Consider the following 14,302-nt stretch of genomic DNA (forward strand, 5'->3'; position numbering starts at 1 on the left):
ATGTCAATGACTGTTAAGGTCGTAGGAACATGGGGACAGGAGGTGGCCATTCAGCTCTTCGAGCCTGTTCCACCATTCAATCAGATCAGGGTTGATCTGAATCTTAACTCCCGCCTTGGTTCTGTAACCTTCGATACGCAATACTCTATCAATCTTGGATTTGAATTTATCAATTGATCCCCAGTCTCAGCAGATTGTTTTTTATGGGGTGGGGGTGGAATCCATCATTTCCACTACCCTTTGTGTGAAGAAGTGCTTCCTGATATCATCCCTGAAAGGCAATAATTTAAACTATTCTGAGCTCCCCCCAACCTGAGGAAGCAGTTTCTCTTTCTATCTATCCAACACCTCAAAACACCTCCATTATATCAGACCTTAATGTTCTAGATTCGAGGGATTATCAGCTTCGTCTGAGTAACCATTCCTCATGAGTTAACCCTTTTATGTAGCTAATATCTGAACATTACTCCTGGTGATTTTTTAACTAGACATAGAGTCTGATCGATAGGAGGAACAGAAATACACAGTCGCCTTACCCAACACTGTCAACTTGGTCCCATCGCCGAAGTAAGCTATCTCTGCTGCACGATGCTCTAAACTCAGTCATGAACAGACCCGGGAGATGTTCCCCTTGGAACTGAACGAGACAGGACGGGGTGGTTTACAGGCGAGGGTCATATTGGACTGGTCTTTGCAAACCAGAAAGAAGGGCCATTGTCATCAGCCTGACTTTTTAAACCGCCCGCGGAGGGTTGGGGGGAGCAAGCTTGGAATGCAAACAGCTGGACATGACGGGAGTGGGAAAAAAACGTCCCTTTTTCTTACCTAACACCGTCAGTTTGGTGCCGGTCCCGAAGTTGAGTGGTGCGTTGTTAGCACGTCAGCAGATCTCGTTACATCAACCCGGTCGGAAACTGATTGCTAAAAGTGACCTGCTCAGCATTTCGGAAGCACTGGTCAAGATTATCAGGACGCACAAAGCAGCTTACAGCCAATGAAGCAGTTTGTTTATGAAGTGGTCACCACTGGGAGACGCAGCAACTGATATTGTACCAAGAAATTCCCATCAAACAACCGTGAGATTAATGAGCAGATCATTGTTTGTGATGTTGGTTGAGGGATCAATATTGGTCCCAGGACACCAGGGTGGGGTTTAAAGGTAAAAGAGTAACCAGTTTCCACACAAATGACACACAGTTATTCTCTTTTCCAGAGGAATATTCTAGCTTATAAGGCTGGACCATTCTGAGACATCTTTATGATGAAAAGGGCCCAGTTCCCGCCATAATCCTGGGCCATGTTGACTCGTTCACTCTGTTGTCACTGCTCTTCTGCTGATCCTCCACCAGGTGTGTAGAGCGAGGTTTTTGTACGGAGGTTGCATTGGATTTTATCACCGTGTCCCTGTTGTCCCCACAGTGATAGACACTCATACAAAAAAGAGGAACGCGAAATTTACAAGTCCCCGCCGCTTAAACGGCTCCCGAGGCTTTCACCTGGTGACGGCAGTTGAGATTGAGGTGCTGAAATTTAGTTAGACCTTTGTAGCACAATTAAAGGCCATTCAGCCCCTCTCAAATCTGTTTCACATGAACAGGAGGAGGACATTCAGCCCTTCTCCAGTCTGTTACACAGGAACAGGAGGAGGACATTCAACCCCTCTCCAGTCTGTTACACAGGAACAGGAGGAGGACATTCAGCCCCTCTCCAGTATGTTACACAGGAACAGAAGGAGGACATTCAGCCCTTCTCGAGCCTGCTACACAGGAACAGGAGGGGGACATACAGCCCCAATGCAGTCTGTTACACAGGAACAGGAGGAGGACATTCAGCACCTCTCCAGTCTGCTACACAGGAACAGGAGGAGGACATTCAGCCCCTGTCGAGCCTGTTACACAGGAACAGGAGGAGGACATTCAGCCCCTCTCGAGCCTGTTACACAGGAACAGGAGGAGGATATTCAGCCCCTCTCCAGCCTGCTACACAGGAACAGGGGGAGGACATTCAGCCCTTCTCCAGTCTGTTACACAGGAACAGGAGGAGGACATTCAACCCCTCTCCAGTCTGTTACACAGGAACAGGAGGAGGACATTCAGCCCCTCTCCAGTATGTTACACAGGAACAGAAGGAGGACATTCAGCCCTTCTCGAGCCTGCTACACAGGAACAGGAGGGGGACATACAGCCCCAATGCAGTCTGTTACACAGGAACAGGAGGAGGACATTCAGCACCTCTCCAGTCTGCTACACAGGAACAGGAGGAGGACATTCAGCCCCTGTCGAGCCTGTTACACAGGAACAGGAGGAGGACATTCAGCCCCTCTCGAGCCTGTTACACAGGAACAGGAGGAGGATATTCAGCCCCACTCCAGCCTGCTGCACAGGAACAGGGGGAGGACATTCAGCCCCTCTCCAGTCTGTTACAAAAGAACAGGAGGAGGACATTCAACCCCTCTCCAGTCTGTTACACAGGAACAGGAGGAGGACATTCAACCCCTCTCCAGTGTGTTACACAGGAACAGAAGGAGGACATTCAGCCCCTCTCGAGCCTGTTACACAGGAACAGGAGGAGGACATTCAGCCCCTCTCGAGCCTGTTACACAGGAACAGGAGGAGGACATTCAGCCCCTATCCAGTCTGTTACACAGGAAAAGGAGGAGGACTTTCAGCCCCTCTCGAGCTTGTTACACAGGAAAAGGAGGAGGACTTTCAGCCCCTCTCCAGTCTGTTACACATGACCGGGAGGAGGACATTCAGCCCCTCTCCAGTCTATTACACAGGAACAGGAGGAGGACATTCAGCCCCACTAGAGCCTGTTACACAGAAACAGGAGGAGGCCATTCAGCCCCTCTCCAGTCTGTTACACGGGAACAGCAGGAGGACATTCAGCCCCTCTCGAGTCTGTTACACAGGAACAGGAGCGGGACAATCAGGCCCTTTGCAGTCTGTTACACAGGAACAGGAGGAGGACATTCAGCCCCTCTTGAATCTGTTACACCGGAACAGGAGGAGGACATTCAGTCACTCTCGAGCCTTCCTTTCTTTCTTTCTTTCTTTCTTTCTTTCTTTCTTTCTTTCTTTCTTTCTTTCTTTCTTTCTTTCTTTCATTCTTTCTTTCTTTCTTTCTTTCTTTCTTTCTTTCTTTCTTTCTTTCTCACTTTCTTTCTTTCTCTCTTATTTTATTTCTGTCCCTCTCAATTCACCCCTTATCCCAATCCCTGCCTCCGTTCCTTACCCTTTTCTTTACCTGCATTGTCCCTCCACAACCTGCAGGATCTCAGGAAGCACCGGCTACGGGTCCTCAAACAGAACACTCTTAATGTATACAGTAAATCGTGCACACTGCAATCTCTTAACCTATCACTCAGAGAGTCCCAGGTCTGCCAAACCAGGGGTGTGCAAGTTCCCAGGTGTTCTGTTGCGGTGCTGTTATCATTTCAGCTGATCTGTCTGCACACCAACAGCCATCGCCCATGCATCTGGTCCTCAACTATAACATTGAGGGTTTTACTCTTTTGTTCGGTTCTTATGCTGCTTGCTCTTCAGATGAAGGTAACGCGAGGTTATGGGTTGAAGAGGTTCAAAAAGTGTCTAACAATAAAGGCGGACGTTGAATGAAGGATTGGGATATGGACACAAAACATTTTCAAAGAAAGGCGATTATGGAGTCATCAAAGTAAGTACATTTCCCTTTGTCCTTTTGCAAACATGGCACAAAGTAGGAATCCATTGCTGCTTCTAAATGTTCACTGGACATTATAGAGCGATGAGAAGTCATGTTCAACTTGTATAGAATCTTCCTTCGACCACAGTTAGAGCACTTTTCACAGTTCTGGTATTCATTTTAAAGAGATATAGAGATACAGGAGAAGGGGCAAAAAAGTAATGACAAGGATGATATCAGAACTGAGAGGTTACAATTATCAGGAAGGGCTATAAAGAAAAGGCTGAGCAGGTGATCTGATGGAGGGCTTTAAGATTATGAAAGAGTTTTTGATAGGGTAGACGTGAAAAAGATGTTTTCACTTGTGGGGGAACAGGAACTCCGAACCATCAACAGAAAGATAGTAACTAATAAATAAAATCGGGAATTCAGGAGAAAATTCTTTACCCAGAGAGTGGGAGGATGTAGGGAGTGGGATAGGGCGAATAGCGGAGATGTATTCAAGAGGGAATCTGGATAAACAAATGGGGGGAGGGGAGATTTGGAAGGATCTGTTGATGGGGTGAGATGAAGCAGGGAGCGAGGAAGCGCGTGTGGAGGATGAACACCAGCATGAATGTGTTGGGCCGAATGGCCTGTTTCTTTGCTATTGGCCTCAGGACACTGTCCAAGGGATATAGTGCGTCTCACCTGAGAAAGCAGACCAGCCACTGACTTTACATCTCAGGAGGAAATGCAGCACTCCCTAAGTACTGACACTCTGACAGTGCAACACTCCCTCAGCACAGACCCTTTGACAGTGCAGCACTCCCTCAGTACTGACCCACTGACAGTGCAGCATTCCCTCAGCATGATCCTCCGACAATGCAGCACTCCCGCAGTAGGAACCAGCTGACAGTGCAGTGCTCCCTCAGTACTGACCCTCTGACAGTGCAGCACTCCCTCAGTACTGACCCTCTGACAGTGCAGCACTTCCTCAGTACTGACCCTCTCACAGTGCAGTGCTCCCTCAGTACTGACCCTCTGACAGTGCAGCATTCCCTCAGTACAGATCCTCAGACAGTGCAGCACTCCCTCAGTACTGCTGCCCTGACAGTGCAGCACACCTTCAGTACTGACACTCTGACAGTGCAGCACTCCCTCAGTGCTAACCATCTGACAGTGCAGTGTTCCCTCAGTACTGACCCTCTGATAGTGCAGCATTCCCTCTAGTACTGACACTCTGACAGTGCAGCACTCCCTGAGTACTGACCCTCTGACAGTGCAGTGTTCCCTCAGTACTGACCATCTGACAGTGCAGCACTCCCTCAGTACTGACCCACTGACAGTGCAGCATTCCCTCAGCATGATCCTCCGACAATGCAGCACTCCCGCAGTAGGAACCAGCTGACAGTGCAGTGCTCCCTCAGTACTGACCCTCTGACAGTGCAGCACTCCCTCAGTACTGACCCTCTGACAGTGCAGCACTTCCTCAGTACTGACCCTCTCACAGTGCAGTGCTCCCTCAGTACTGACCCTCTGACAGTGCAGCATTCCCTCAGTACAGATCCTCAGACAGTGCAGCACTCCCTCAGTACTGCTGCCCTGACAGTGCAGCACACCTTCAGTACTGACACTCTGACAGTGCAGCACTCCCTCAGTGCTAACCATCTGACAGTGCAGTGTTCCCTCAGTACTGACCCTCTGATAGTGCAGCATTCCCTCTAGTACTGACACTCTGACAGTGCAGCACTCCCTGAGTACTGACCCTCTGACAGTGCAGTGTTCCCTCAGTACTGACCCTCTGATAGTGCAGCATTCCCTCTAGTACTGACACTCTGACAGTGCAGCACTCCCACAGTACTGACTCTCCGACAGTGCAGCACTCCCTCAGTGCTGACCATCTGACAGTGCAGTGCTCCCTCATTTCTGACCCTCTGACAGTGCAGTGCTCCCTCAGTACTGAACCTCTGACAGTGCAGAACTCCCGCAGTACTGACCATCTGACAGTGCAGTGTTCCCTCAGTATTGACCCTCTGACAGTGCAGTACTCCCTCAGTTCTGACCCTCTGACAGTGCAGTGCTCCCTCTGTACTGACCCTCTGACAGTGCAGCACTCCCACAGTACTGAGCATCTGACAGTGCAGTGTTTCCTCAGTACTGACCCACTGAGAATACAGTGCTCCCTCAGTGCAGACCCTCTGACAGTGCAGCACACCCTCAGTACTGACCATCTGACAGTGCAGCACTCCCTCAGTACTGACCATCTGACAGTGCAGTGTTCCCTCAGTATTGACCCTCTGACAGTGCTGTGCTCCCTCAGTACTGACCCTCTGACAGTGCAGCACTCCCTCAGTACTGACCATCTGACAGTGCAGCACTCAATCAGTACTGACCATCTGACAGTGCAGTGTTCCCTCAGTATTGACCCTCTGACAGTGCTGTGCTCCCTCAGTACTGACGCTCTGACAGTGCAGCACTCCCTCAGTACTGACCATCTGACGGTGCAGCACTCCCTCAGTACTGACCATCTGACAGTGCAGCACTCCCTCAGTACTGACCATCTGACAGTGCAGTGTTCCCTCAGTATTGACCCTCTGACAGTGCAGCACACCCTCAGTACTGACTCACCCTCTGACAGTACGACACGCCCTCAGTACTGACCCACCGACAGTGCAGCACTCCTTCAGTACTGACTCTCTGAACGTGCAGTGGTCCCTCAGTACTGACAATCCGACAGTGCAGCATTCCCTCAGTACTGACACTCTGACAGTATGGCACTCACTCAGTACTGACCGTCTGACAGTCCAACACGTCCTCAGGACTGACCCTCTGATAGTGCAGTGTTACCTCAGTACTGACCCTTTAACAGTGCAGTGCTCACTCAGTACTGACCCTCTGACAGTGAAGCACTCCATCAGTACTGACTCTCCGACAGTGCAACACTCCCTCAGTACTGACCCTCTGACAGTGCAGTGCTCCCTCAGTACTAACCCTCTGACAGTGCAGCACTCCATCAGTACTGACCCTCTGACAGTGAAACACTCCATCAGTGCCCACGCTCCGACAGTGCAGCACTCCCTCAGTACTGATCCTCTGACAGTGAAACACTCCATCAGTGCCCACGCTCCGACAGTGCAGCACTCCCTCAGTACTGACAATCTGACAGTGCAGTGCTCCCTCAGTAATGACCCTCTGATAGTGCAGTGCTCCCTCAGTACTGACTTTCCGACAGTGCAGCACTCCCTCAGTACTGACCATCTGACAGTGCAGCAATCCATCAGTACTGACTCTCCGACAGCGCAGCACTCCCTCAGTACTGACCCTCTGACAGTGCAGTGCTCCCTCAGTAATGACCATCTGACAATGCAGCACTCCCTCAGTACTGCCCCTCTGAAGTTGAACATCTCGCACTGGATGTATCAGCATGGATTTTATGCTCAGTTCTCTGGGAGTTTCTGACTATACCAACTGAGCCACAGGTAAACATTTAACCAACATGCTTTTCCTAAAAGGATCAACCTTTCCAATTTGTTGATGGTGACCTGTTGAGCAACGTTTGCAGAGAAAGTTTCTCTTTAGAAATCCGTAATTCGAGAGCTGCAGTGGAGACAGAGTTCCTTGACTTTTGAACTGGTCTCAGCCAATTAACGAAGTTGGCAGCATTGGCGATCGATGGGCGGTAGGTGCGCTATTGCTCCACTAATCCTGATCGCTCTTCCTTCCTCGGCAGTTCCTTCCTCTGACAGCGACCTCAGCTCTGCAATTCCCTCCCTAATCCTCTCCACCTCTCTCTCCTCCAAACCTGCCCGGCTTTGGACCACACTTCCTCATAATTCCTGCTGTGACTCGGTGTCTAATAGTTGGCAGATTTACGCTCTTCGGGCCGTTTCCTCTACGGACGCTGAAGTCGCTATATAAATGCAGGTCGCTGCAGTCTAATTACACGATAGTGCTGACCTGTGAACAGGAGGTCCGGGACTAGGAGCATGTCCTCCTGAAACTGACTCTGCCGGCTGTTTCGCTTTACGTTCCTTCCACGGGTAGACACAGAACTAAACTGGTCACAGTAAAAATAACTGGAATTTGTCACGACTGGGATTTCGCGTTTTGTTGCTCCAATTTTGAGCACTTGCCTGTCGTCACTTGATGCAACTGAGTGGCATTGGGAGAACAGTTAAGTGATAAATACATTGGTGTGGACCAACAGTCAGGTATAAGGGGGTAAGTAGGGCAAATGTTCTCCTGTGGGACATTAGAGAACCAGATGGGGTTTAAACAACAATCAGGTAGTTTCCTGGTCATAATTCACGTCACTGGTACTTTATCTCAATCATTTGAACTTCAACTCTTCTGCCTGCTGCAGTGGGGTTTGAACTCACGACTACCAAAGCGCTAGCCCGGGCTGTTGAATTACTGGTCCAGTAACATCACCACCAGGCTAACAACTCAGCTTGTCCCATTCCCCGGCCTTTTCCCCATTGCCCTGCAAATTTTTGTTTCTCTTCAGGTAATTATCCTGGACCTCGATTGACACTATCTCCATCGCACTGTCAGGCAGTGCATCGCAGATCCTAACTCTCACTGTGTAGAAAAGGGTTTCCCCCTGTCACGTTTGTTTGTTTGGGTTTTATTTGCCGTTTACCTTAAACTGGTGTCCCCTGGTTCTCCACACTTCCGCCAATGAGAACAGATTCTCTCTATCTACTCTGTCCGGACCCCTCATGATTTTGAACAACCCTATCAAGTCTAATCTCAAGTTTCTCTTCTCTGTGGAGAACCACCCCAGCTTCTCCAATCTATCCACGTAACTGAAGCCCCCTCATCCCTGGAACCAATCTCTTAAATCTTTTCTGCACCCTTCACTTCCTTCTGAAAGTGTGGTGTCCAGAATTGGGTGTAATATTCCAGTTGAGGTGGAACCCGTGTTATGTAGAGATTTCCCATAACCTCTTTGTTTTTTAAAAAAAATTGATGCCTCTATTTATAAAGCCCAGGATTCAGTCTGCCTGATTAACCACTTCCTCAACTTGCCCTGTCATCTTGAGTAATTTACACTGATATACACCCAGGTCCCTCTGTTCCTGCACCACCTTTAGAATTGTATCCTTTATTTGAGATTGTCTCTCCTCGTTTTCACTACCAAAATGAAAGACTTCACACCTTTATGTAATAAACTGCATCTGCAATTTGCCCGCCCATTCCACCAGTCATTCTACATCCTCTTAAAATCTATCACCATCCTCCTCACGGTTCACAATACTTCCACGTTTTGTGTCATCTGCAAAGTTTGAAATTGTGCCCTGCCCACCCAAGTCTAGGTCATTAATATCGATCAAGAAAAACAGTGGTCCCTGGAGAACCGCACTATATACCTTCCTCTAGTCTGAACAACAACCGTTTACCACTACTATGTTCCCTGTAACTTTGTATCCATGTTGATAATGCCCCTTTTATTGCATAAGCTTTATCTTTGCTGACAAGCCTGTTATGTAGTACTTTATCAAACGCTTTTTTTGAAGTTCATGTACACCACATCAACCGCAATACCCTCATTAACCCTCTCTGTTACCTCATCAAAAAGTGTGTATCCGACTCTTGGTTTTCTGATTAGTCCACAGAGTGCTGGTTGTTTCAAAAGGCGGTGTAGCATTCGTCATCGCTACAGATGGGAGAACCTCAAAGCACCCTGTATGACTGACCACTTCCTCTGATGTGTCTTTATATATCAGCCGTGGTTTAGTGGGGAGTACCTCGGCACTGAGTCAGAGGTTTGTGGGTTTAAGTCCCCGCACCATGATTTAAGCATAAAATCTAGGCTGACACTCCCAGTGCAGGACAGAGAAAGTGCTGCACCGTGTGGAGGTGTAGCACCGAGGTACTCTCTTTATTTTGGCTGAGATGTTAAAACGAGGTCCTGACTGCAGACGGGAATGATCCCATAGCCACTATTTCGGAGAATAACAGGAGCATTCTGGAGGATTATCTGGGGCAATAGACATCCCTAAACCAACTTAACTAAAACAGATTGTTTGGTCATTCTCAGTTTCCACCAGGAGATGGCGCAGTTCTCCGCAGAACTTGTGGCTGCAAATGGGATTCGATCAGATGGAGAGACAATGAATTTCCATTCAGCGAGTGATCGCGCCCTCTGGCGGCCGCAGAGGGAATTTTCATCACCATTCATCATTTGGATCATCCATCTGACGTAAAGGAGTCGCAGTCCGAGTATGATCAATGCTACCTACTTCCAGTGAGATGTCGGATTATTTATTGCCATGTGCAAAGATGACCAGATCGTGACAAATGGAGCGAAACTCCCCACCCCCGCAACCCCTCCACTAACACTATTGGATCTAAGATGCATCAGTTGGAATTCATTCCTGGTTATGTGCATTCACCTCACATTGGAATTTCGAGACAGGGTGCCGACCGGCAGTTTTATCACGCTGCTCGATCTTGGACCCTGCAAGTAAAGGGTTACTATCTTGTTGGCACGTGGAAAAGACTTCTGATCTGCGTCCCTGCAATTTTGCTTCAATCATCAGAGAACACATCAGCTAAGGAACTCACTTTCGACTCCACTGGCATAATGGAGGTTGGAAATGTGCACAGCATCTCGAATCCGTAAAGGCTGGAGGACATCTTACCGTCAGGAGCCCATTAAAAGTCTTCCACTTCATAAAAGCTAAAGAAAAGAAATGATGGCCTGTTGTAGATGTCGGGAACTCCAGTCCAATTTGAAAATATCTGGGGCTGCAGCAAAAGTGGTCGAGAAACAGGGTGAGTAATTTCAATGACAACATTCTTCTCATTATTGATACTGAAAGAGGGACCCGTGTATATGAATCAGAGCAATTTTACATCAAGGTACAGCAAGGAATTAGGAAGGCGAGTAACATGTTAGCTTTGAAACATAAGAGTAAGGAAATCTTTCTGCAGCTAGTTAGGACTTTGGTAACAACACACCTTTAGTGTTGTGTAGAGTGTTGCTCTCCTTATCTACGGAAGCATGTATTTGCCTTAGAGGAGGTTGCAACGAAGGTTCACTCAATTGGTTCCTCGGAGGAGAAGGCTGCCCTATGAGGAGAAATTGAGTCGAATGGGCTGTTATTCTCTGGAAGAATCAGAGGTGATCCATTTGAAACGTACAAGATGATGAGAGGGTTTGACAGGGGACACACTGAGAGGCTGTTTCCCCCCTGGCTGGAGAGCCTAGAAATAAGGGGTCGAATCTTCAGGATAAGGGGCCGTCTATCGTACTTAGATGAGGACGAATGTCTTCACTCAGAGGGTTATGACTCTTTGGAATTCAGAGAGCTGTGGAATTCTCAGTCATTGAGAAAATTGAAGACATGAGATCCATAGATTTTAGGCACCAAGGGAATCCAGGGATGTAGGAATATGGCGGGAAAGTGGAGTGAAGGTAGCAGATCCTCAAGATCTTCATTATGTGGAGGAGCAGACACGGCGGGCCGAATGGCTTACTCCTGCTCCTATTTTCTAATGTTCTGATGTAAGTGGTTCCTGCGTGTTTGCAGTGTCAGACCATTGTGTCATCACAGCACATACCGTCTAAAATATTATCTTTCTCTTCCGGTCTAATCCGTGTTTCACTTGACCATGAAGTCTCGTCATGGCAAACCCTGAAGCCAGTTACGGGCCAACAGATCTTGATAAGGGAAGTTTGTCGATTTCAGTGCAATTTCCAGGCGATCGGAATGAATTATAATCAGAGCAGAGAAAGTTAAGGGACCCAGAGGAAGGTGGTGTTGGAAATCAGGAAGGGTTTTGATAAATTGAACAGGGAGAAGCTGTTTTCTGTGGCAGGAAGGTCGCTAACCAGGGAGGCGCTGATTTAGGGTCAGTGGCAAAAGAAGCAGAAGCGGGATGAGGAGAATGATTCTGACTGGGACGGGTATTAATGATCTGGAACACATCGCCTGAAAGGGCAGTGGAATGGGATTCAGCTTTCAAACGGGAATTGGATAGATCCTTGGAGCAGAAGATTTCCAGGACGAGGGCAGAAGGGCAGGAAAGTGGGACTAACTGGATAGATTTTTCACAAAAGCAAGCAGAGGCGGGATGATCTCCTCTGTGTTGAATCTTTCTGTGATGCTACAATGTGGACAGATCAGAAAGGAACAACTTGACATCATTGCCTTTATTTAAGAAAAGTAAAACTATTCTCCACTCTTTGGCATATGAAGCGTGACAACAAAGCTATTGGGAGTCGGTGAACCTTATCTGTTATCTCTATGGGTGCATTCTCACTGCAGATCGGGTTCCAGTCAAGCAAACCCTACTGATAGGGCGGCACAGTGGCGCAGTGGTTAGCACCGCAGCCTCACAGCTCCAGCGACCCGGGTTCAATCTGGGTACTGCCTGTGTGGAGTTTGCAAGTTTTCCCTGTGTGGGTTTCCTCCGGGTGCTCCGGTTTCCTCCCACATGCCAAAGACTTGCAGGTTGGTAGGTAAATTGGCCATTACAAATTGCCCCTAGTATAGGTAGGTGTAGGGAAATATAGAGACAGGTGGGGATGTGGTAGGGATATGGGATTAGTAGTGGATTAGTATTCGTGGGTGGTTGATGGTCGGCACAGACTCGGTGGGCCGAGTCTTATATGGCTGCGTTGGAGTCGAAACTGCCCTGGGACAAATTCCTCCCAGCACGCCAGGGAATTCTGTCAAGAGCAGGCTGGTTATCATCTGAACAGGTCAGTGTTGAAGAGATTTACCATGACATGTGGAAGTATGTCAATGAGACACCGGTCATTCTTTTTTCAATAGGGGCCCTAAGACTGTGTTTGCCCCGTGGTATTGATCCATCCAAATCCAGATTTGATAGATTTCCTTCAGTGAGGAACTTTTTTGGGATGCATTCGAGGATTAATTTGAGACATGACATGTGACAAGAGCTGCCTGCTTGGGAGGAACAGGGACTTTGGGCCTGACATTTTGGTGCTTTCCACACCTCATGCATGGGCCCTGTTGTAGATCAAGTCACCGCAATTGGTTTATTTCTGTTCTGTTACGGGATGAGGGCTGGGGAGGGCCACCTTTATTCCCAAGTCTAACCGCTCTTGAGCATACTTCTTCTTGAATGCAACTGCGTGGCTGACCAGGCCCATTCCTCAGGGCAGTTAAGGGTGAACAGCACTGCTGCCGGGGTCTGGAGTCACTGTGAGTCCAGACTGGGTGAGGGAGGCAAAATTCCTTCCCTAAAGGATATCACTGAACCAGGTGGCTCTTTCCGCCAATCCAGCAGCTTTATGCTGAGCATCATTGCTGGAATACAACTACTGTTACAAAGGCTACCATCATCAACAACGACATTATTGGTCGACAAGGATGTCAGAAGATGAACGAGGTGTCTTGGTTTTTTTTGGCATCTAGCAAATCCTGCATTCCTAAGCCTACCTCTTCAGAATGCAGCCTTCCATACCAGTGCCCTGTTTAGCTTAGTGCTAGAACCCAACACAGTTTAATTCAGAGAGTACAGATCTGAGAGATGCCGGATAAACCTTATTCTTGAGATTCACTGTGACACCAGTGACGGTCTCAGTCAGCTCGATGGACCCTCCACCAGTTGGACCAAGTTTCAGCTGAAAGCCCGGCCCCAGCGCCTGGGAATTCCTGCTGCGCCTTTGTTAGACCAAAGTACGTGAATTGAATGCAGTTATGAGACAGTGCATTCCAGGAAGGTGGGGATTGCTCTACCTAGGTATATTGGAATATAATTTCTGAAAATGAGATGGATAAATTAGCGGTTTGTCAATAAAAATATACTGATACGCAGATTAACCACAAGCATTATTCATGGTTGGCGCTGGACAGGTTGAGAGAGCAGTTAATAAAGCATACAGTATCCTGGGCTTTATTAAAAGGGGCAGAGAGTACAAGAGCATGGAAGTAAGTTGCACTTGGACAAGACACTAGTTCGACCTCAGCTGGAGCATTGTGTCCAGTTCTGGGAGCCGCACTTGAGGAAAGAAATGAAAGAATTGGACAGAGTGAGGGAAAGATTCAGGAGAATGGTTCCACGGGTGAAGGACCTCAGTTATGATGATAGATTGGAGAAGTTGGGATTGTTTTCCTTGGAGGAGAGAAGGCTGAGAGGTGATTTGATAGAGGGATTCAAAATCATGAGGTGTCGGGACAGAACAGATAGAGAGAAACTGCTCCCACTCGTGAAAGGATGGAGAATGAGAGGGCACAGATTTAAACTAATTGGAAAAAGAAGTAAAAGTGACATGAGGAAAAAATTGTTTCACACAGCGAGTGGTTAATGTCTGGAGTGCAGGCCCAGAGAGTATGATGAGGGCACGTTCAATCGGGGCATTCAAAAGGGACTTATGAAAAAGGAAGAATGTGCAGAGTTACGGGAAGAAGGCGGGGGAATGGGACTAAGTGAATTGCTCATTCGGAGGGCCAGTTCTGACACGATGGGCCGAATGGCCTCCTGTACTGTACCAATTCTCTGATTCTGTGATGAGGAATGTCGATGATAAGTGGCAGTAACTTGATTGCTAACCAGATGATCAAAATTGGGTGAAATTTGTGATAAACACAACAATGGTCAGTTTAAACGGTACAGGGTGATATTCTAAGACAATAAGATGTATCTATCCATCGGAACTTTGATAGTTCTGTCTTTCAGC

At 48.0% G+C, this 14,302-nt stretch overlaps 1 gene segment (V, D, J or C); it reads left to right on the forward strand.

The window, feature by feature from the left end:
* The first annotated feature begins 9,777 nt into the window (after positions 1-9,777).
* LOC137359844 (T cell receptor beta variable 30-like) overlaps positions 9,778-14,302 on the forward strand; it is a 32,788-nt gene continuing 28,263 nt past the window's right edge. Inside the window, 1 exon segment of the V gene segment in view lies at positions 9,778-10,425. Within this exon segment, the coding sequence occupies positions 10,344-10,425 (82 nt within the window).

This window comes from Heterodontus francisci, unplaced genomic scaffold, assembly GCF_036365525.1.
Source record: "Heterodontus francisci isolate sHetFra1 unplaced genomic scaffold, sHetFra1.hap1 HAP1_SCAFFOLD_419, whole genome shotgun sequence".
NCBI classification, from domain to species: Eukaryota; Metazoa; Chordata; class Chondrichthyes; order Heterodontiformes; family Heterodontidae; genus Heterodontus; species Heterodontus francisci.